Source organism: Pipistrellus hanaki (assembly GCF_964339955.1).
Source record: "Pipistrellus hanaki genome assembly, chromosome: 2".
Lineage (NCBI taxonomy): Eukaryota > Metazoa > Chordata > Mammalia > Chiroptera > Vespertilionidae > Pipistrellus > Pipistrellus hanaki.
Genome location: NC_140504.1, coordinates 4,500,122 through 4,524,574, shown reverse-complemented (window position 1 = coordinate 4,524,574; position 24,453 = coordinate 4,500,122). Strand labels below are relative to the sequence as shown.

Sequence of the window (24,453 nt, the reverse complement as noted above, 5' to 3'; positions counted from 1 at the left end):
CTTCCAATAATCACAGGGACAGGCAGCATCTCTGTAATCTGTGCAGACGCCAGAGCAGTCAATGCCCAGGTCGGTGATGTGTTTGCTGCTAATGGTTTAATTAGAAACCGCTCACGCACAGAATGAGAAACTGTGGTTCTCGCTCAGACAGGGCTCTACAGATTGTAAAACTGTGTCTTCTAAACATAGAAAATGTCACGCTCTCCCTTTATCCGGGATCTTAGATTATAATCATGAGAAGGTCCTGTGAGCAGCATTTCATTTCCTGAAATCGAAAATGATTTTATTACACTAAGAAACGCGAGTACATTTTTCTATTTTCCTTGCGAGAGATGACGGGTTCCTCTGAGCCAGTTTCTTAGATGTGGAGCTTTAATATCTCTTCGGTCACATCCGCCTGAAGAATTTTCTTCACTTTGGGAAAAACAACCATTATCAATTAGCCTCACATCTGTACCTCTCAGATTGCAGAGTCTTCCATTTCTTGGTCGACTCTCCTTTGCCATTTCTTTCGCCAAACGTCTCTGCTCTTGCTTGTGTTGGCCTTGGTTTTGTAGACCCATCCTCCCCCGCACCCCTTCTGTGCCTCTTGCCTGAGCTCTGAGCATTTGCAGACTTGGGTTTCCATCCCAAAACATGGCTACATTGGAAGGACATGCATCCTGATCATATGGAGAACTGGGTTCTGTTCTCCCTGCCCTGCCTACTACGTGCAAGATAGCGGTCATGATTGTTCAAAGGGAAAGTGTATTAATGCACTTTTTTCTAAATCACGGGCTTCCTGGCCCCTGTTTGACATGGAGAATTCAGTGGGATGGAGGGTGTTACATCAGGAAGGATGCCTGTGTTTGCATCTCTGCACCATTGTGTTCAGCCTCTTCATAGAGAGCAGCGTCCGGCGTTTGCTTGATTCTAAATAACCTGAATGGCCTAGCACCGCTTAAGCGTCCAGTCCAGAAGTACCTTGCGTTGGGTACTGGATGGTGCCCCTCTATAGCTGTCTGTAGCTCTTATACCTCAAATGAGAGTTTTTAAAGGGCATTTGCTCTTGCCCCTGTGATAAAAAGCAAGTGGATAACCGGGTGGAAGGGGACTTGGCATTTTTAAGCCAGGGTGTCTGGTGCAGCCTCCCGGCCAATCGCCTCTGTCCACCTGCCAGGACTATTGTTCCTTCTTTGCTGTGCAATTTTTCAAACTGCCTCTCTCAGCAGTGTGAGGGGTGCCACTTCAGGCCAAGCCAATGCGTGTGGCTTTTTTAAGCATCTCACCCGGACATTGTGCCACTATCTGCACCCCGCAGGACATGGCCACATGAAGTCTCTTTCACAGCCAAGCGCCTTGCCCTTGGTGCCGATCCCAAGCTCATGTGCTGCAGACTAAGTTGCAGGTTGGGCGGAAGGAAGGGAGTGAGCGAATAGATCAGTCAGCAAGAATCTAGATAGACTCCCCTCACCCCTTCCCCCACCATCACCTCCAACACTTCGGATCACATGGCGCGATTGTTGTAACCCGTCATCCCTAAAACTCCGCCACGCTGTCCTCATTAACAGCCATCTAACATCACGGCCCTGCTTTCAGGTACAATCCCTCCACTCATTAAGTCCGTTGTCCAAAGCGAAGAAGGGCTGACGACGAACGCGGGGATCAAGATGCTGGTGACCATCTCCTGCATCCTGGTGGGCGTCCTGGTGCTGTTTGTGCTCCTGCTGGTGGTGCGGAGGCGGAGGCGGGAGCAGAGGCTGAAACGGCTGCGAGGTGAGTCAGGGCTGGGCCACTCCCTGAGCCCGCAGTCTCATGCCCACACTCGGCTGGTACCCCCTGAGCCAGGTCTCCCCTGCCCGGCCCTGTGATATCCCTACAGCAAGACTGCTGAGCCTGCGGGAAAAAGTCACACCACCTTCCTACATGCTCACTCAGAAATGGAGTGAAAGCCGGTCTCCTACATCCCAGACATGGGGCGGCAGAGACAGAGATTTTCTCATGAGTTTTCAGCCCCACTTGATTTCATTTGCAGCAAGGCCAGTAATGTGCCACTTAGGTCTCCTCTAAGAAGACTTTTCAGATGTGTTCTGGAAATGAGAACTCTTTTTTAAAATATATTTTCAGCCAAAACCGGTTTGACTCAGTGGATAGAGTGTCGACCTACGGACTGAAGGGTCCCAGGTTGGATTCCGGTCAAGGGCATGTACCTTGGTTGCGGGCACTTACCCAGTGGTGGCTATGCAGGAGGCAGCTAATCGGTGTTTCTCTCTCATCGTTGTTTCTAACTCTCTATCCCTCTCCCTTCCTCTCTGTAAAAAATCAATAAAATATATTTTTAATATATTTTTTTCTTTTTATTGATTTTAGAGAGGAAGAGAGAGGGAAAGAGAGAGAGAGATAAAAACATCAATGATGAGAGAGAATCATTGATCAACTGCCTCCTGCACAGCCCTCACTGGGGATAGAGTCTACTTCTGACTTTAGTTTCCAGCCTCACTTTTCTTTCTGAGAGCAAGGGAAAATGTAGAGCTGTTGCTGGCTCTTACTGAGACACTTGGGTTAGACCAGTGGTTGGCAAACCGAAGCTCACAAACCACATGCGGTTTGCTGCTGTGTTGACTAACGAGTTTGCCGACCACTGTCATATACTACCCTTTACCTCTTTACACATAATATGCTACAATTGCCTAATCCTCACAGCTTCCAACTACACGGTAACATTTAGTCTAGTCCAGTGGTTGGCAAACTCATTAGTCAATGGAGCTGCAAACCGCGGCTCTTGAGCTGCATGAGGCTCATGAACCGCAGTTTGCTGACCACTAGGTCCATGCCCCCTCTACGTTCATTCTTTGTCATTCCTGTAAGTTAGTTACTGCTTCACAAGGGCTCTGTCCAGAAAATGTGCTGGAACTGACGTTTTTGCTGTAGGCACCTCTAGTTCCAGATGCTGCAGTTTCTAGAGGGCCTTGGTGAGGAAAGCAATGCTTCACATCAGAGAGCCCGGGCTTTCGATCCCCGGAAACAGTTGTTTCCTTTGTGTCGGAGAAAAAATAGAGCTGGCACCAGGGTTTCAGGAGGAAGAAAATGATTGCTGTGGCAGAGAGGATGCGTTCAGGGGGGATGCTGAGGAGCAGCCGCTTGCCGGGGCAAAGGCATCTCTCCGCAGACTTACATTTTTACGTGTTAACTAAGGCGCTGGATCAGAGCTCTGAGACGAGGGCAGCGAGATGCCAAGTGTCGGACCCAGTTCCATCTGCTTCCCGAGGGCGAGCTTAAATGCGGATGCATTCAATTCATCCAAACCATTATTATCTACCATGTGCCAGATGCCACATTTCTTAAAACCAATAGGAAAATCCTCTTAACCATTTCTACCTACCTCCTGAGTTTGACGAGGCCTCAAAGAGAAAGGATTATGAAGACCCTGTCGCAGAACTATCAACTTGGACACTTGTGGCTGTGGACCAAGGCCTGTGAGGTCAGGGTCATGGTCCTATGACTGTAAGAAGTGTCCCAGGTAGAAGAGAGTGACTAGGACTCTCTGAAAGGCTAAGCCTTGCCCCAGAAAGATCTTTGTTAGCCCTACAGGGCCCCTGAAATGTTCATTGACAACAGGGAGGGAAACTGCGGGCCCAGAGTTTAATATCCGAGGTGCCTCTGTATTAAACAGAGTTTGCTAACAGAAACTCCCAATTACAACCTGACCCACATACGGCACAGATTCTGAGCCTGGGTTAGAATGAGTTCAAACATATTTACAGTGTCTATGGAAAGTGCTGCTCCATACAGTATTTTTTATTGTCCAAAATGAGGACGTTTCTAATATGTCTAATATGTTTCTAATATTGCTGATTGTCCGAACAATCACCAATCAACATCAAAAATGGAAATGAGGAAATTTGGATTATAGACAAATGTTGTAGGGGTTCCTAATGGACACTGTTAAAGTTACTACACGAGGCCAACTTCATACTGTTGTTGACTTTGATTGCTAGAAATCACTAAATGTTTACAAGCAGGGTGTATTTTTACAATATAGACAAGCAACCTAGTTAGGTGAATACAACTATATATTTTTTTAAGAAATGAAGAGAGAGGGGAAGAGAAAGAGAGAGAGAGAAGAAAGAAAATGGGACTCAAGCAATTTAGCCAACCTATATTCTCTCTTCCTGAGCACTTTACTAATTTTAGAGCATAGCGGCCTCCTAATGTCTAAATTGTCTGTAAGTGCTACATTTTCTCCATCTCTAACCTTATCCAGGAGTTCAGAAGCCACAGTTTGCTTTTAAAGATGCCCTGATTTTTCCCACTTCTAAACCCTTTGAAGCACAGGGTTATAGGATGAGTCACTGGCTGGGCCACGGAGCCCAGCAGCCCTAACCTTATTAAAAAATTATTCCCATGCCAACTAATCAACTCCGGGATCACTGAAAGCTTCCTCCTTGAAGGAGGTAGAGCATACCCATTTTCAAAGACAGTAAATTCTAGAAATTATAGGTTGAAATAAACTAATTTGGGTTATAGAAAGGATGGTGTGTAAGCAGTCAGGAAGTGACAAGGGTCTCAGGAGGCCTGGACAAACCCATGGGTGTGTTGACAGGGCTGATTAATAAGGGGTTCCAGGCTGATGTCAAAAAAAAGGGCAGGTTGGGCCGATCTTGAGTTCGCACAAATCCCAGTCAGAAAGCTAATGTATTAGAGGGAAGAATAATCCAAGTTGTAAAGGACTTTGAAAGATTGAAAGCAAGGAGATAAAATGTAATGGGGAGACTTGTAAAGGCTTCTATACAAGTTGTGAAAATTGATTTGCAGCACATACAATGAGCATCGTGTTCTCGCTGGTGTCTGAGGTGGTCATCGAACAATCCCCAGGTTCTGAGCTCAGCCTCATTTAATTAAGGACAGTGCGAAATCACAGGTCTTTCATAGAGGAGAGGCCCACGCAGAGAATTACTTAGAAATTTTGTCGTCTGAGGAGAAGTTGAGAAAATGAGATGATTCAACCTGGAAAAGAGAAAGCAGATGCAAAGAAACAGACATGTCATCTCCATTTGAATGCTCTGTGGATGGTTCTGGAAGGTGTTGGAGATCTTGGAGGAACAGAGTGCTGGGTTTTCTGCAGAACATGTAAGAGTAAGACACTCAGAGGGTTAAGGTCAAAGGACTAGTCAGACAGTGTGGGACCAGCATGCAAAGGCCGGCACTGTGCTGAGAGGTCCCGTTGGCGAAGAGGTCCCTTTGAGAGTTCCAGGCATGGGTGTGACACAGTAGAGAGTGTTTCAGATCCATCACCCTTCCTGCAGTGTGGATGTCACTTAGAGAGCTGAGAGACTGAAGCTGGGGAGACGAGGGAGGGAACTGTTGGTCAGTAACTGAGATTTGGACTAAGGAGACAGAACAAAGCAATGGTCCCATGCAGACAAGCTGAGGTGGGAGAGACCAACAGGCTTGAGAGGCAGGTCAACCCTGGGAGTGAAGATGAGGCACTGTATGTGCAGCGGCAGCATGGATCCCATCCCTAGAGCACCAATCGCCTAGCTCATTTTAACATCTGTCCATGACACCAGGGGGGGGGGGGGGGGCGGGGGGAGACACGGACTCAAATATTTATGAGGAGGCTGATTTGAAAATTCTTTAATGTCCATGAGACTCTCTGATTCCATGATTTTTTTAATCTGTATTATTGAGAGTATTACAGATGTTCCCCTTTACCTCCCCCATTACTCCCTTCCACCCAGTTCCCACTCCAACCCAGGCCTTCACCACCCTATTCCCCATGTGCAGAGGTAGTGTGTATATGCATATAAATACTTTGGTTAATCTCTTCCCACCCACCCCATCCTTCTTCCCTTTGAGATTCTTCAGTCTGTTCAGTGTTTCCATGCCTCTGGTTCTATTTTATTCAATAATTTATTAATTAGATTCCTTGTTCATTTATTTTGATTTTTTAGACTTAATTGTTGATAGATATGTATTTATTGACATTTTATTGATCATATTTTTATCTCTTCTTCTTCTTCTTCTTCTTCTTCTTCTTCTTCTTCTTCTTCTTCCTCCTCCTCCTCCTCCTCCTCCTCCTCCTCCTCCTCCTCCTCCTCTTCTTCTTCTTTTTCCTCTTCTTTTTAAAGAATACCCTATAATACTGGTTTGGTGGTGATTAACTCCTTTAGCTTTTCCTTGTCTATGAAGTCCTTTATTTCATGATTTAAAAAAAAAAAAATCTGAACATTTCCCAAATTCTCTTTATACCTCTATAAAGAGGTGTGTCCAAGATTCCATCATCTCTTTCCACTGTCCCCATATGAACCTGAATAAGACCCTGAGCCTCATCTCAGCCCATATCTTTCCCAAACTTGATTTCAAATGTGCCTTGAACAGCTTCACCTAATGACCCCAACTTTCTATAATATGTTAAGTACTCTAGCTTGTTTGAAGCCAAGGACCTCAGTCTCCACCCGAATTGCTGCTTCCATATCCTTCTAGACTCCTGTTCCTCTCCTTGTGTTACCTCACTCCCAGCCCTGGTACTGCTGTTTCCCTGGACTTCCTACTGTCACTCTGCACCCACACCCTCTGTCTGCTGTGATATCATCTACTCCCTGTCATCTACTCACTGCAGTTTTCTAAGCCAACCCTCAAGGCCTCTCACCTTTGCCAACCAGCTCTGGCCCCAGTCCCCCTTCTTAGCCATCTGATGGCCTGTTTGTGCTAATTTATAGCACCCACCCCTACCCCTACCACCTCTACCCTCCATCCACTTCTCCTCTTGAGCCACTTAAAAGCTCCAGATTATATTCACTAGCACACAGTCACATCCCCTTAGCTTCTCAAGGTACTGTCCATTCCCAATTCTCAACCACCCAGGAGATGTTTCTGTTCTGTCCAACTGCCCAACTCCTTGCATCCTGAGGAGCTCACAATTCAAATGCACACTACCTCTGCATCATGGAGCACTCGTCCCGTCTGAGTCCATACTCCCCCAAATGTGGGGACAATCTGGCATCCTTGCTCTCCTGTGACCACCTCTGTCAGTCAGCTGGCACTTAGCATTGGCTCCTCTGTGTGTCCCTGGAGATATGACACATAGGATAGTGATGAAAAAGGAGTCTGAACCAACAGACATTGCTTAGGACTTCCCACTCGGCTATAGAGTGACCTTACCTGGGTCCCAGTTTCCTGGTTTCTAAATGAGGGCGTAATTCCCAGCTGAGGTTGATACAAGGGGACACAAGCTAGCAGTCCTAAAGTAGCTGGCACAATCCAGATTCTCAGCACGTGTTCAACTGGGAGCCCAGCCCACCTTGTACCCAATTCCAGAATATTGGGACATTCACATGTGAAGGCAACGATGACCCCATCCCTGTGCTTACAGCTACACCAGAGCTTCTCATAGGTGAACTCATGGAAGAAGTGAACTCCCATTCATGATGTTTTTCTCACCCTATCAGATGAAATCAGGAGGGGGACATAGTAGCTAAGACTTAAAGAGAAATAGATGTGCTCTAAGATGATAAGCATGGGGAAAGGTAAATCAGAATGGCTTGGGACACCTACACCTGTGGAGCAGCTTAACCTCAATGAAGATGCTGTGGATGAGGTGGAGCCCATCAGTATCTGAGGGGGCTCTGTTCTCACCTGTTGGGCACTGCAGTTCCTTAGCACATTGATATGAAACAGAACCCAAGAGAAAAACACTGTGCTGACTGACCTCGGGAATAGAAAAAGAACGATGAGCAAAATAAGGAAAGCAGGTCCCTTCTGAGGACGGTTGAGTCTGAGTTACCTCCCCGTCGGAAGCTGAGGTACAATGTTTACGTCTTGGAAATGTTCTCTCTTTCTTAGAGTATTGAACCCGCCACCACACGGTTGTTACATAGAGCTAATTATTCCCAAGCTTTGGCATTTGCATATGTATATTTACTTTGCAAGTGTTAAATCATTCAGGAAGAGAAGAAACTCGGCGTGTTTACTTTGCCTTTGCAGATAAATATAAAGGCATGAGCTGGGACATTAATGCTGCTTTGCTTTCTTTGCTTCACCATATGGGTGGGATAGAAGGGAGCTGCTTCCTTCCCAGACTGAAACCGTCTGTGCACAAACCCAGGCCCAGGCAGGAGGTGGCAGTGGGAACTGGCATGGCTGACTTGAAGGACTGAGCTTTGGGTCCTGGGGGTGCCAGCCCACGTGTGGCCATCCCTGTGACTGTGCTTACCTCTCAGCAATGGCATGCTGCTCCCCAGCATGAAAATGATTGCATTTAAATGTCAGCCCCCAGAAGATGAAAGATGATATAAAAATGTTCCAACATATGTATTTCTTCACTGTATAACCCAGTCACACAATCAGCCTAAGGCACTTCCAGAAAGTTCTGTTCATGTAACACTATTAACATCAAGACTTTTTAGAAAGCAATGAAAGAGAAACGAAAAGCCTTTGTGCTCTGAGAAAGGAAACATTCATTTTTACCAGGACAAAATGTGTAAAAAGACCAAATTATATTTTAAGGACAACGAAAATTTCAAAGCAATGTCATAAATAAAGTAGACTTGCTTTTTCTACATTATTGTTAGGCAGGAATTACTTTAGTCAGGAGTGGTAAGAAGCGGTCTGGTAAGCAATGCCATCAGAGGAAAAGAAAGAAAGAAAAAATGTTTTTTCTGAGTTTGAACTAAACAGCCAAATTTCCAGACAATGATATGCCAATTACACAATTTTTTGTTCAACCTAAGGGACCCCCCAGCTCTGTAGGAATGCCTTTTGTAAGTGACGTATGGTACCTAGGCTATTTTATTTTGATATTTGATAACAAAAATAGTTGAATTTACATTGTGTAAGTGAATTACTTTCAAAGTTTTAATTTTCTAACCAAAAATAAAGTTGGGTTTTTCTAAAAGTGGCAAATAAATGGGTTGTAATAAAGCCTTTCATAGGGGTCTAAGAATTTTTATGGCTCTAGGGTGTTAAAGTATTATTTGCTTTTTGTAATATAAAAATATATATATATGCCATATAGGAGAAATAAGGAATTCACCCACCATGTGGTTATTAGTGGTGATAAGAGTATACAATCACATTTCAAAATGGCTATTGTCACCTGTCTCTGTAGAATATTTGTCATAAATGCATAAGTGAATGTTAGTGAGTTGTTGATCATGCACTAATGTCAACTTTCTTTCTCCAGATGCAAAGAGTTTAGCTGAAATGCTCATGAGGTAAGAATAAAACCTAGCATTCTGGATACCATATTTAAAAGAACAATTTACAGCTTGCCTTATGATTTTTTTTTAAATGACAGTCTAAAATTGATAAGACCTATTCTTCTTGACATATAATTTCTGATCTATGTACCAGAATATTCATGTATATCCAGTGAGTATATACATAGCAAATACTATACTTTTACATGTGGCATAGGTATTCTCTTGTTGACTGGACTCAACTGATAGAATGTTCCCAGATATAAATATCTCCTTCATAGAAAGTATCTAATCACATCACACTGGATCAAACTGGCATGAGATCATGAAAATTTATAGGAAAAGTCTTGAGTCCATGCTCTTGTGAAAATCTGCACTTGTTTGCTAAGCAAGAATGAGGGAATTTCTGTGGTCACATGGAAGCACCCAGACACATGTACACTTATGGTGAGCAAATCTGACAAAACATCTGGGAAACAAACAAGCCACAGCCATTTGATTTAAATAGCTCGTCTACTTAATAAATTGTATAATGTAGACTTAAAATATGAATTTATTGACGACATTTAGAAATCAAGAGATTTCACATTACATTTGGGCTCTCCGACTTCTCTTAAAAATGCTCTGCACAGCCTAGTTGACAATGGCTGACTGGAGCTCCTTATAGTTCCCCTTTAGGCTGTGCAGGACGTGGGCTCAGCACAGCGGGGCCCTGTCCCTATCCCTACTCTAGGCCACTTGACTGATTTGTATCCCAGCGGGGCTTCTGCAGCCCTCTCAGAGAGCTTCTGCCCGCTGCCTCCATCCAACCCCAAACCACAGGCCATGCCTCTGTCCAAAGCCTAGCATATGGGAGCTTCTGACACATTCAGCAAGTGTCTATTTTGGATGATTTGGTATTTTTTACCTTCTCTGCTGCCCTACAATGCAGCCCTCCCCTTTCTCATTAGCCCCAAGCAAGACATTAGAAAGCATCTTCTTCATTAATAAGGCAATTACTGTGGTTGAAAGACCACCTGTTGATGTAAGTAGGAATTAATAATGCTATTCCCAGTTGACAGTTGCTAACGTGAAATTAGGAAAATTAAAACTAGTAATTGCTCCCAGTTGAGGTAGTTGAGATAGTTTTCCTCTGGATGAAAGTGATTGGAAAGGAAGAGTGCTTCTAAGTTCCTCAAATATGTGGATTTCTGGGGATTGATTTAGAGGTAAAGGTAATGCTTTCAATCATGCAGTCAGTTCCATCTAAGTTAGGCAGGTCAACAGGCTAAGCAACAACAGGCCTGTCACCTATCTGGTGAGTCTCCAGCCAACCTTATTTTGAATGTGATTGGGGAGGTCCAGGCAAGTCACATGTATTGGTACAGAGAAGGCCTTGACATCGCTGTCCCTGATTTTGTGGCTGCTTCCTTAGGAAGTTGAGGAGTGAGCAAGCTGGTGCAGAAAGAACATAGAACCACAAGTCTACATTCTAGACCTACCTCTGCCACCAGCTGGCTTGGTGGTCTTAGATGTGTCATTTTCCTTCTCTGTGTCCAACTTCCCTCACCTAAAAATACCCATTGGAAATTGTTCTTAGCTTTCTCATTCTGCGATCTTGATGAATGTGACATGTATTTCCAACCATTTTCCACAAAGAAAGTTCTGTGTATTTTAGTGGCATTAGCTCTCCCAGAGCCAGACAGGTACAAACATGACAAACATGGACAACCTTAGGGCTCCAGTTCGTGGACACCCATCCATCTCACCAAGCCAGTCACCCCAGGGAAGGGGAGAAGAGACACTCCACCCACCATGCCCAGATAGAAAGGATTTTCCTTTTATGTGATGAAGCAAAAAGAAATTTTTGAAAACTATTATACTTTTCTAAGAGGGGAGAGTGGCCTCCCTACGGCACTACCCAACACATGATTAGTTTCTAAGGGCCAGTGTTAGCAAGGGCTCATTGTAAACAGAGAAGGGTTCAAATTAAGAATTTAAATGAGTTTAGCATTTTTGGTGTTCATATTTTTGTACACATTGTATAAATAACCTTCCCTGATATATTCTGACTTTATACTTTTTTGGGCATGATTCTGTTAGCCTTAGTTCTCTTGTACTTTCAAATTGGTCTATATCAGTTGGAGAGGTGGGTGATGTGCAGGGGTATTCATTAGTTTTTCCCCACAAGCTTAAGGAAATAGTAAAACTTTAAAAAGTTGTAGCAACTGCAAAAAATTTATTGACTAACCCTGGAAATGCCATCTACTATGGACTGGCATCAGCTCTGTCATTTTAGTCAGACAACCGGTGGCAAATGGGTGGTGGAAGATCGTATTTCAATAATAACACATATAGTTAGTATGATCCTATATTATACAAAAAAAAAAGTGATTTTTGTTTTCATAGTGAAGACATTCAGAATCTTTTCAGGTCATAAATGAGGTTTCTTCAAATAGCTTTTTTTTTTTTAAGGTTGGCGGCTGTCCTAATGACCAATTGTTATCATTTGGAGAATCAGCCTTCATACATCAATAGGTTATAAAATGTGGCAGCAAAAAATTAAAACAAGGAAACAATTCAGTCAGGACCTAATAACTCATTTAGAATGAGAATATTATTGTCCTTAAGCAAAGCTTCTGGGACTCGGCGCTCAGCTCACACTGAACCCACAAAACAACATGGTTTATCGCTGACCTTCAACAAGTTCTTATTGAGCACCTGCTTTGACCACACACTGTTCTACGTTTTACAGAGAATCTGGGAATAGAATAGATGGAAAACACCCCTTGTAGAGCTTATTCTCTGCTGGGAAAGACCGATAGTAGATAAGCCCATTAAATATATGCTAGGGAACATGAGGCCAGATTCAGTGGAGATTGGGGGAGGGGGGGGAGGAAGCTGAGGAGTTCCCCCACAGGGCCTACCCCACTCGCTCTAAAAGAGCAAGGGAGGGAGCCAGCCTGTGGGTACTAGGGTGAGGGTAGGGTGCAGAGTGGTCTAAGTAAAGGATCAGCAAATGCAAAGGGAGGGAGGAGCAGTCAGCCCCTGGTTCTCTAGGTTTATTGGGCCATTTTTTATTTTTATTTTTTTATTATTATTTTTTTTTTGCCTCTGACTGCAGGGCTATGAGGCAAAGGTCCTCGGAGGAGGCGTTTACCTCCAGCTCCGATTGTCCTACTTTGCAAAGTGTGATCATATTCTGAGCCTGTGTCACGGGCCATGAGGCAGCACAGTCATGTAGCAGGCTTCCTGCGCCAGTCTGCCAGCGGGCCCCGGTTGCTAAGAACAGCCTTCCCTGGGTCCCTGGCTGGGTAGCAGAGCAGCCGAGGCTGCCTCATAACTATTCATGAGGAGCAGGGGGAACTGGCTCACTCTTCTATTTCTGGTACAAGGACAAGCTCAAGTCCCCAGTGAACTTTCTAAACAGGTCCTCCCAGCATCCACCAGGGAGCAGTTTCCATATGTTTCTGGGGAAATAGAGCTTGTCCAAGCATGATGTAACCACAGCTCAGATGGCTGAAATGCTCTTCGTTTCATATGAGTATCTGGATCTTTGTTTTAAAAAACACACCCACACACAAAGTGAGAACGAAATTAAGTAACTGAAGGAGGATGCAGACCTTGTGAAAAATTCAGGCCAACACGTTTGAATCTGGGCTCTGGGTAATTAGTGTAATCTAGCTCCATGACCCAGTTGCTCCTCTGTGGAGCAGGAAATCTGGTTCAAGGTCAAGTCCTGGGGAGGCATGATGTGCCCTGCAGAAGAGGTCATTCCTGTGGGCAGTTCTGTTTACACACAAGTGGAAAATCAAGAGCCATTATAAAATATTCAGGATATTAACCTGGACTTCCCCAACCAGAGGTCTAATGGCTTCTTGAGTGACTTTGACCTTCACAGGATTTGCATTCCTTCGGCCACAGGGTTCAAAAGTGGACAAGAGTTCTCGGGGACAAGGGGGGATCTGGGGTCCTGGTGAATGCTTGGTCAGAGCAAAAAGCACTGAGATGTAGAAGGGACACCCCCTTTGTCCTCCATGAACTGTCGCTAAATCATGATGTAGGCTCCAGAAAGCTGTCTCGGAGCAGATCTTGACAGCTATCAGTTGGACTGTGGACTACCACATTGATTGAAATCTCTGAATGGCAGCTGCCTCTCAGCGGCTGTTCCTATAAGGGAGGATTATTTTCTAAATCTGCCCCATTCCTACGATCCTGTAAACACAGACGGAGCACAGCTCCCCAGTACAGATGGCTAATTCAAGCTTTTACCCTCCTTTTGTATTTTTGTGTAACGTGCAAACATTTTTTTTTTTTTACTCTGGGCTGTAGCTGAATGCATTGATAACATGCCATTTTACTACCTGTTTTCATTTGTGATCATCAGACAGCTCACTCTAAGAGTAATTTTCCAGCACACAAATCTTGAGGTAGTTCTTATAGTAATCGCAGGGTTTTTTCTATTCTAACATGCAATATCTGTTAGGGACACTGAACGGATGTCAGGGAAGCTAACAAGGTTGATGCTTTGTTACCAGGACAGGAATAAAACTCCTCCAGCTAGCCCTACAAATCCGTTAGTCAAACCCCATCTGATGAACGGCTGGTCTCAGCCTCCTCCCTGGCCGTCAGTAGACTATCTCCTACCTGACCAATACAAATGTTGTTGGTTTAAAATCACTCCCCCCCCCCCCGACACACACACACACACACACACACACACACACTTAACTTTTACACAAGAAATGGGATATTACAAAAGTTCTATTGATAGCTACAGACGCAATCTCCATTGACAATTTGTGTTTTCTGAACCTCGCCACTGACTGCTGAAATGTGCTATGAACAAATACACTTTGAATAAAGGGGAAATTCTCCCGCCGTGTGCTTCCCCCACTCCTCCCCACAAGGCATCCCCACCATGAGGTAGGAAACCAAGGGGATGCACAAGCACATGGGGGCGTGATGTACCTCTGAACTGTGTGTTCATGCCTCCCTCCTCCTTTCTTTCCAGCAAGAACACCCGGACCTCAGACACCCTGAGCAAGCAGCAGCAGACCCTGAGGATGCACATCGACATACCCAGAGCCCAGCTCCTGATTGAAGAGAGAGACACGATGGAGACCATCGGTAAGGGGCCACGCTGGCCGCTCTGCACCACATGGCTGCCACAGCCACGCCTCTCAGCCCCACTGGATGGAGTGTGGGAAGTAGTAGATATGAGAGCATATTGAAAGCTGCCTGAGCAAAGAAGGAAGCAGCTAGAGAACTGTTGTTGAGGACAATAACAAGTGATGGCAAATGTGAGGGGGAATGAGCGTGTATCCACCTCAGAGGTTGCCCGGGATAGGAGCTCCCTAACCCTGATCCACATTGGGCCTCCTCTGGAGAAGCTGTAGAACAAACACCTGTGATCCAATAACCCTAGAAGGCGCACACTGGGAAACCCACCCTGTGCCATCAGCTCCGCCAAGGCCTTCATTAGTGGGAATGTCGTAACTCTACTGTACACCTAACAAACCAACATCTATGCTCAGGGTTTGTTATGCTGGGTCCCCACCCCAGCTCCTGTACACTCTAGATTCTTCACCTAGTGCCTGGGGACCTCCCAGTTCCGTTGTCCCACAATGGCAAGACGGATACCTGGAAGGCTTTGGGGACTTGTCCGCCCAGGACCCTGATGTCGTAACTCCGTCCCTCCTCTTTCATCTCCAAGTCCACCATCCACAGTGCCTGCCCAGGTAGTTCCAGTTGCTCCAGAATCTGAGACTTCGTGTTTCCATGCAATCATGACTGGAAGGATAGGTTACATTTATTGAGAGCTCTCTACATGCCATGTACTTGTATACCCATTTTTTTAAATTATTTTTTATTTTTATTGTTGAAAGTATGATGGATGTCCCCCTGTTTTCCCTGTCAGTCCCTTCTCGCCCCTGCCCCAGGCCTTCACCACACTATTGTGTGTCCATGGGTTATGCATATATGCATACAGGTTCTTTATGTGCATTATTTAATTTAACCCCCTCCCAACCCACATAGAGGAAAGGTACTACTGAGTAACCGGGGCTTTCAGAGGTCATGTAGCTTTCAAGGTCACACAGATGGTTGGGAGCAGAAGCTGGGTGGGGCCCCTGCCAGCTGCCTGCTTCCACATCAGCAGGCTACTTCCCAGAACCCCTCACCTCAGAAGGATCACCAAGCTTCCCCGTACCCATGGAAACAGACTCCAGGGCAGGCTGCCGAGGCTGCCTCTTTTCAAACTTCACTCTGTTTGTTTTGGAAAGTGTTCGCTGGCACTCGGTCCCAGGGCAGCCCTTGCCTGTGGCTTAGCTGAAACTACTTAACTCCCAGCTCACACCCTAGATCCTGCCAGGAAGGCAGTGGGAAATGGCCAGGTGGGCAGGACACCGGTATCGCCCCTCACCCAGCTCTGCTTTGTGTCCTAATAGAACAGCGGAGACCTCCTGGCCTAATGACTCATGCATTCTGAGGCCTGGGCTGCCCTTGCTGGATGCAAGTTTAGTCTGGGGGTGCCGACACTTAGAGAGGGTCAGCCAAGTCCAATTTGACTTTCCATCAACCAAGTTCCGTTAAGAGGCACCCATGCTGTGTGAGGGGGCATCCTTCACTACATGAGATTTCAGTAGCTCACTCTCAACAGGATAAGGCACCATGTTTAGTTTGTTGATAATCTTTTCTTTTCAGTGGTATATCTGAAATATTTTTATTTATTCATTGATTGACTTTAGAGAGAGAGAGTAAGGGAAAGTGGGAGAGAGAGAGAGAGAGAGAGAGAGAGAGAGAGAGAGAGAGAGAGATATTTGTGTTCACTTATTTCTGCACTCGTTGGGTGAATCTTATATGTGCCCTGACCAGAGATCGAACCCCCAACCTTGGCATATGGGGACGCTGCTCTACCCAACTGAGCTACCCAGCCAGAGTTGGAATTGTTTTCATAAATTCAATAGACTTGGCATTAAAACTAAAATTTATTTTGAAATATCAGTTCAAACATCAAAATGTGACCCCTTTGGCCTTACAGTTAGGCTTTCTGCCGCATGTTCCTCACTAGACCTGTTGAGCATTCCACGGAAGGCTGCTAAAAGCTGGGCGGAGCCTGGAGAGCAGCATCTCCCAGCAGCCAGTGACTGGCCCAAACCAGAGGCAGAGCTGCTCTAGTCATCTCAGTGGATGCATCCCATTCCTCGCAGGCTCATCTGTCACCAGAGTCACTTCCCTCCTGGCGACGCTGACAGTGGTCGATGGCATTTTCTAATTACTAGGAAAGTAGAAATACGATGCTTTAAAACGCTCTGGGCTCAGACTCCAAGAATCCAATATGAAAGTGCCATTCATTTGTGCCCAGAATGAATAGTGAACCTCAAATACTGCCAGGCACCGGAATTTTCCCATTAAAGGTTTGTAACCCAGCCCCGCATACCCCCTGGTCTGCTTTTAGCCGGGCAGCATGGTGGAAACCACAAGGCACCGTATTGTTCATGAAACACGCACACAGATGGGGGCTGATGCCGACTCCAGAGTGAGGACCTGTGTCTGCAGAAAGGCTGCCTCTCTGAGGGGCCAGTAAAGGCTGCGGGGCCAGTCCCCAGGCCCAGCCCTGCCCCTGCCGAGGACCAACCTTCCTGTGCCACACACTGCGATGCCAGCAGACACCTTGGCAATCTTCCCCACGCTTTCTCTGCCAAGAAATTTTATTCCTACTTCAAGAGGCTTTCCTCTCCTGCCAGAACCTGAGTAATTGGATTTTGTAAGGTTCGTTCTGTTCAGAGCCTTTTTTGGGCACAGAAGTCTCGCTGTGCTGTTTGTGACTTTCCCATTTCCACTCCCCGTCGAGGCACACCGTAGTCTGGTCCCCGCTGACGGATCGCTCACACGAGCTCCATCCCTGAAAATTCCTGGCAAATCCATATATATATCTTCCCAAAGCTCCCCTTGGAATAAGAATGCTCTTAAGAAAGAGTGAAAAGTCCCCAAGTAAAGTAATGAAAATCTTGAGACAACCAAATCATGACACACAGCTCAACCAACTGCTGCTCCGAGCACTAACATGCCCCCCGTTCACCTGAGCCCAGCCTCCTGCTTCTGGAACCCACAGGTTCCCCACACTGGTAGGACTAGGAGACTGTGACAAGCGAGACATTTTGAGAAGTCAATTAAGGGATGTTCTAGAGTCACAGGAGCACAGAGAGGTGAGAAGAAAAGGAACATTCCTCAACCATTAAGAGAGGAATCCTAAACTCTGAAGACTGTTCCTCTTCTCCCTCCCACTCCACCCCCAAACATTTGCCAAGTTCACTGTGACCTCCCCGGGATAGACCCTGGAGTGGAGTTTTTCTAGTGCTCAGAGCTCCCTCCTGATGGCAGGGCGGCTGGGTGGGGCCCATTCCACTGGTGCTGTCCAGGGTGAGCTTCTGACAGACACATCCATCCCAAACTCTACTAAACAGGAAGCTGCAGCAAGTCCCACCCCCCAAATCAATGCTTCCTAAACAAAAGACCAGGCCTCAGGGAGTGGGGCAACCCTTCTCTGAGGTCATGCTCCAGAAGGAACCCTTAGGGAGAGTCTGCTTTTAGAATTCCTGACCAGCGCTCACTCAGTGCTTTTGTTTCCCGTTGTCTTTGTTGCTTTAGAAGAGGTTATTGTTGTGGTGATGGTTAAGCAAAGGCCAGTGAGTTGTGTAAAGGGGATAAACATTGGGCTCTGTGTCCCTGCTGTTCCTTAGATGACCGCTCCACGGTGCTGCTGACGGATGCTGACTTTGGGGAGGCCGCAAAGCAGAAGTCCCTGACGGTGACCCACACGGTCCATTACCAATCGGTGTCGCAGGCCACCGGGCCCCTCGTGGATGTGTCAGATGCTCGGCCAGGAACGAGTGAGTGGTCCAACAGCACCGAAATGGTGTGGGTGTTATCGATGCTGACAGCATGTTGCCTGCTCCGTCCCTGTCAAAGGAAAATGCAGGAAGGGTGGCCAGCCCCGGGCCTAAGAAGCCAATAGGATGACAGCATCTTTCCTTGGGACGTTGAGGTTTTATTGCTTGATCTAAGCTGTTATTAAATTGTTTCCGTTGTAGCCAATAACTCTTGGTACTGTTTGACTATGAAAGTACTCTAAATTTCAGGTCAAACTCATTTGTTATATTTAGGCAACACAGGAAAAGAGACAAGTAATTAGTATGAGTGTGTATCTTCCACGCCAGGACTGGGAGAGAGAGAGACGATAGCATCTCTGTTATCTCTGCAACAACCCTGTGAGGGAACAACTTATACAGTGCATGGGTTAGCCCCTATTTTACGGAGAGAAAACTGAGACTCAGCGGAGTTCGGTGAACAGCCCAAAGCTGTCATTCTCTCTGTCTGTCCTCGAAGCTCATGATTTTGTCCTGAGCACACTGTTTGAGAAAAATAGAATTCTGGCGAGTCTGGGGATCATATTCAATTTCGTTCTCAATATTTGCATATGTGATATATGGAAATTAATTACTGCAATGAAATTAAATCCCCTAATAGGTGTCGAGAGCTTATTCATGAGCTATTCTTATTCCTTCATAATTGAAATTGTTCCTAAATCTCTTTAAAGGTTGAGAAATTGATTTCCTGATTATTATCTTTTGGAAAGCTTTGATGTCTAGCTTTTAAATCTCTAATCACTCTCTTTGCAAAAATTTATATTCTTAGAGTATTATAATTAGAAAAATAAATATTAGAGTGTTAAAAGCTAGTCTTCATAATTTCTGACTTGTAAGGCATTTGTGGAATGCGCTGAGCTTCATGGAGCAAACTGGTCGACCCCTAAGCAGCGGTGTAATATGCAGGAAAACCATTCTAACCCTCACTGAAATTCGCTGGAAAACTGGGTTCCAGCCCACGTTACAGAGGTGGTGAGGATGAACCGAAGAAATGGCTGATCCGGTGCTGCAGGGGCTCTCGGCCAGCATCACACATTGCCTTTCCCTCTGAGCCTGGGGGTTCCACCTGAGGTCACGCCCCAGGCAACAACCACAGCTGATAGAGCCGCACTTCTTCCTTCTGTGAGGAACCCACTAAATAACGTTGACAAACACTAGGCAAACCTACTCAGATGCGTGCGTCCATCTCTAGTTCCAGAACAAAAGGAGAGTTATCCATTCAGCATCTGCCAGACAGTCTCTGGTAGTGAAAGATCTTTGGGGTCATTTTTCATTAAATATTCTCTCCTAACCACACCGTGACAGAGGGACTAAGTGCACTCAATTTTATTTAGAAGTAGAGCCCATGACTGCCCTTCCCCCACCCCCACCCCCCCATTCCCAAAGAATTACCCCAGGAACTGGGCTGGGCACTTCCTAAAGCCCAGTTCTCTGGTTGCCTCTTGTACCGCGGAGCCTGTCACCACTGCCAGGTGTGACACCCGTGTCCCCTCAGGCCCCGGGAGCAGGTCCTCACTGCAGCCTGGCACATTCACCAAGATTCACTGATAGTCCATCTCCTCAATGACAAAGGACCTTGTTGTCCCAATCCAGTTATGGTAGGACAGTGCTGTCATTGTAGGAACTCTCTATTTTTAAGAAAAGTGTCAAGAATAAGTTGTTTACACACTAGAATGTGACAGCATCCTGGATGTTGTGTCTCTAAGCATTTTCTATTTGCCAAAGAGTTGCCACAAATTTTTATTGCAAGGATGGAAGACATCTCTTTCAACCTGTGAAACACAGTCCTCAGCTGTGTCCACACCCCGTTCCCTCCCCGCCTGTCACGTGGCTAGGATGCACCAAAAGCTGGGACTCCATTTCTGTCATCCCCAGCACATCACAGGCACTGCCCACAGGAGGTGTCCAGGAGATATATAGAAATGCTGACCGACTATCACGCTCTGGAACCAGAGTACAGGAGACAAAAGCAAACACACAATTAGCATTTTCAACAGGACTTGGGCAATCTGCTCTTTCCCTCTCTTTTCTCCATTTCCTGAGACACCGTATCTCCTCCCCAAGGAGGGAAGGTCCCTTTTAATATGTACGCAGTCCCCACAGCACACTTTGCAGAGACTATTATCATCAACTATTTTACTTACAAAATGTGCAAGGTTACAAACACGTCAAGTGGTAAACACTAGCTTTGACCTGGGGTTTTTTGTTTGTTGGTTTTATTTTGTCATATTTACCCGGAAGTCATCCACTCATTCATCAATCATTCGTTTGTTCAAAGAGCATCTATGCAGCACCTGATGTGCTTGGGGCTGGACTGAGAAATGCACCAGACACAGCTCCTGTCCTACCAGTACTACTGAAGAGTTCCTTCCTACACCATGGGCATCTCCAGCATCTTGTGTGATGATTTCTTTAAAATCCGTTTTTATCGATTTTATAGAGAGAAGGGATGGGGGTGGAGAGAGAGAGATAGAAACATTGATGAGAGAGAAGCATCATCAATTGGCTGCCTACTGCATGCCCTCCACAGGAGATCAAGCTCGTAATCCAGACATGTGCTCTGACTGGGAATTGAACCAGCAGCCTCTTGTTCCCTGGATCAATGCTCAACCACTGAGCTAAACCGGCCAGGCTTGTTTGATGATTTTTAATTGAGTTTCTAGCCATCCTGGATCAACCTACCAAATGTCCTGCTAGCATCTTCCCATTGAACAGGGCGTGCTCCCTCCCTCGTCTGGTGCTTGTCACTCAGGAATCATGGGCTGGGCCTTGAGACTTGCTGAGCCCTCCCCTTGTGCCCACAGCTTTATCTCTCCACATATCACACAGGCTCTGCATTGGATGATATTGCCTCAGGCCTCAGGCCTCAGAGGCGAGGGGGGTGGGCACATCCAATGAGCCACAGCCAGCCAGTAGCGAAGCTGGAGTTAGGGCACCTAGCTCCAAAGCTCCACTCTCAATCCTGTGTTGCCTTTAGGTAGAGATGATGCTCCTTACAGGACATTCGGAGACCCCATAGATTCCAACATCTGTTCAGCAAGAAGAGCTTACAGCATGAATTGGGTCTTTTTTGTTGGGACTTTGAAAGAACGCACACTCCATCGCCCAGAGTGGTACTGGACACAGCACTGCAGAGAAATCCGATTGGGCGAGGAGTGATGTGTGTATGATCCCGTGAGGAATGTTTGTTTATTGAGTGACAGGAGTATCCAGTCCTGCCAGTTTCATTCTCTCTAAAACAACTGGGAAATTCCTCACGAAAAGTTGCAGCCTGGACACCTATAATATCAGGGAATACAAACAGATTAATACCATGATCACGGTGCCCATGACATGCTCTGTGACTCCATTATCCACAAACTCCCCTCATCCCAAATTCAGGATGATTAAAGTCACTGGATTCCATGGGCAGGACCTTAAAGCAGGTTCAGAGCCGATGCTGAAAGGCCAGGAATTATGTATGTCACTTACCCGCTAAATTCATTGGCCATCTAGCAGGTATGAGGCGGCATCGCTAAGTTTTATTTATATTACAACAGTGGGGAGTCACATAAAAGGCTTTCCAAGCAGAAGCAGTGAATTCCAACATGTGTTAGGTCAGTAGATGAGCTAGTGAAATAGACAAAGGAAGCTACCATGTGGGATCCAAGTAAAATTTTTACTTCCGCTGCTGTCTCAGGCGCTGTCGTGGAGAAGAGTTCAGTTCAAGTACACAGCAGTTCCAAAAACCTGATTATTACAAAAATGTGTCAACTACCCCCGCATGCTATAGATTAAAACACGTTTGCCCGGAGCAGAACGGAGCTGCAAGCTGCAGTTCAGGAAAGTAATAGCATGACCTATATTCCCAACATTATCAGGCCACAGCCCGGCTGTCCTGCTCTACAGAAAAGGGTGAAGAATCAGATTACCTTGAGAAGAGAGGGGGCCTTGACTCAAACTGAGGAGTGCTTCCTGCCCATGGAACCTTCTAGCACATGGGTGATGTCAGTGAGCGAGGGGGCTGAGGGAGTGAGGGTCTCGGCCCCACCACGGCTGGGTAGGCTTGACGGAGGGAGCACAGGCGAGGGTTTTGGGAGGTTGAAGGAAATTGTGTCCTTGAAATGGGACTCTCCAGCTGACCCCTCTCCCACAAGCATCCATACCAGGAATAAACTTGGTCCACAGCCTTAGCAGTTGCAAGAAACTTCAAGGAGAATAAAAATGAGAACCAACCCTCAACATGTATGTAAGGGACTGGGTCATTTTCCAGAAGAGACACGTTAGCTTTTAAATAACAAGCTCCCTCCTCAAGTCCTCGGGCCCAGAGGACATTTTGCCTCCTACCCATGAGAGCACGTGTCTCTCGGGAACCTCTCTCCTGGCATGTCCACTGAAAAACACTCATCATTCCCACCTGGCTGTCCAGAGAGCTCGGCGCTCCGCCATCGCTCGCATTCTAATCAAGGCAAAAAAAAAAGTCTCCCAATCAACGTCTTCCGTGAAACTGTGCGAGCACAGGAAGAAATGTGTCTTAAAATCAATGCCCCGGAGAATAGGCACCAAGACAGGCCATATTAATGAGCCAGGACATCTTAAATCCTATTGATTTGGCTGCCATCTCGGTGCTTCTCCTCAGCATGGGAGAATGATGGATTAGGTCCCGAGTCCAATAGCCAGAAACTTGCAGGGGAAAAGCCTCCATTTCCAAAGAAAGTCATTTCCCCGCTCTCGGGGTCAGCCTGCCCTGACCTAACATGGAATTATAGACGAGCCCGTGCCCAGTGGACACCGCCTCAGAGCAATTAGCTGTGCAGGGCGAGGACGTGTGTGGTTGAGTGATGGGCGACCTCTGGACTGAAGGTCACGCATTGGGCTCCATGGTCATCACTTAATAACTGGGCCGCTTCTCTCTGGAGCTGCCATCACGTCATCCATAAAGCGGCGCTGGACCATATGTATTCGTCTAAGGTGTGCCAGGAATGAGAGTCAGCTCTGCAAAGGGACCCAAGGCTGGGCCCCCAGCCCTGCCCCGGTCAGACACGCAGGCTCCTGGGAGCCCAGAGCGAGGCAGGGCAATACGCTGCGCTTGGCCTCCAGGTTTTGTCCCTTTGGAATTGCTCCGTTAGTGGTGAGCAGTGAGCATGGACAGTGAGCTGTGTTTAGAAGTGGCCAGACATGCTGAAAGGTGACTGCTAAGAGTTCCTCTTTGAGAAGTGGAGAACTCAAAGGTGGGAGCTGTCCAAGTGGCTCTTCTGCTGCCTGAGGCTGGAGCCCAGAAAAATGGCTGCGGCACCTGAGCCCCTCTGCTGTCCACGGGCTTCCGGAAAGCTCGATGCGTGTCCACAGACCGCTGGGAACGAAGGTGGACACGCCTCTCCCTCTCTGGGGAGTCTCGGGAAGTTTATTAAGTGACATGCATTGGGCCATGAAACTATTCAGAGCCAGAAGCATGGTTCCGATCCGTAACAGCTGAGTCCAGTTCTAATGTACCTTCCCCCGACAGAGCTCCTTTAAATGCTTCAGAATCACATGAATGTCTCCGACCACGGGACGAAGGAAATGCATGCTCTGGGCAGGGATAGTCACGGAGGGCTTCCTGGAGGAAGGGAGGGTCATAGGGCTGGGTCGGGAGCACAGCACTCAACACCTTTATCACAGCTGACCACAGCTGCCTCCAGCGACCCGAGACAGACGTTGTTCTTGACTCTTCGCAGATCCCACCACCAGGAGGAACGCCAAGGCCGGTCCCACAGCGAGAAACCGGTACGCCAGCCAGTGGACCCTCAACAGACCCCACCCCACCATTTCCACACACACCCTCACCACGGACTGGAGGCTGCCCACGCCCAGGGCCACCGGATCGATGGACAAGGAGAGTGACAGTTACAGCGTCAGCCCCTCACAGGACACAGGTAAGGTCTCCACACCTCCTCCCCATGCATGGGATGAGCCCGCCCACACCAAGGGCTGTGCAGGCTCCTATGTACATACGTACATATGTACGTACTCCCTTTCGAGGTCACTTTCAAATGGCCAGGGCATTTGTCTAACAGACACCAATGCGGTCCATAGCACCCTCTGGGGCCAGTGACTTCTGCTCACAGACCCAGGAGCAGCATTCTGCAGGGGCCTTGAGTCCCAGCTCAGGCTGCCTTCTCCTCCTCACTCCCACCCGCGGGCAGGCCCTGGCATGTGTGCATGCTCACCCACACAAGGGCAGTCATGTCTGGTTGGACTCGGAAGCATCTGACCCGCCACTTTCTCCAGGATGAAGATGCTGCACTTGGAGTTAGTGACAAGGTTGGAGCAACTCTAGGGTGACCCGCTTGACAATCAAACAGGGCTTGATTATAAGGCAGGTTATCTTGTCGGTGCCATCAACC

The 24,453-nt window shown here is 46.8% G+C and overlaps 1 protein-coding gene across 1 annotated transcript in view; it reads left to right on the top strand.

Annotated features, from left to right (window-relative positions):
* Positions 1-24,453, top strand: part of DSCAM (DS cell adhesion molecule) — a 392,588-nt gene that overhangs the window by 352,573 nt on the left and 15,562 nt on the right. Inside the window, exons 27-31 of the mRNA XM_084873582.1 lie at positions 1,579-1,755; positions 9,164-9,194; positions 14,173-14,288; positions 17,903-18,052; positions 23,785-23,982. Coding sequence (XP_084729708.1) covers positions 1,579-1,755; positions 9,164-9,194; positions 14,173-14,288; positions 17,903-18,052; positions 23,785-23,982 — 672 coding nt within the window. The remainder of the gene's footprint in view (positions 1-1,578; positions 1,756-9,163; positions 9,195-14,172; positions 14,289-17,902; positions 18,053-23,784; positions 23,983-24,453) is intronic.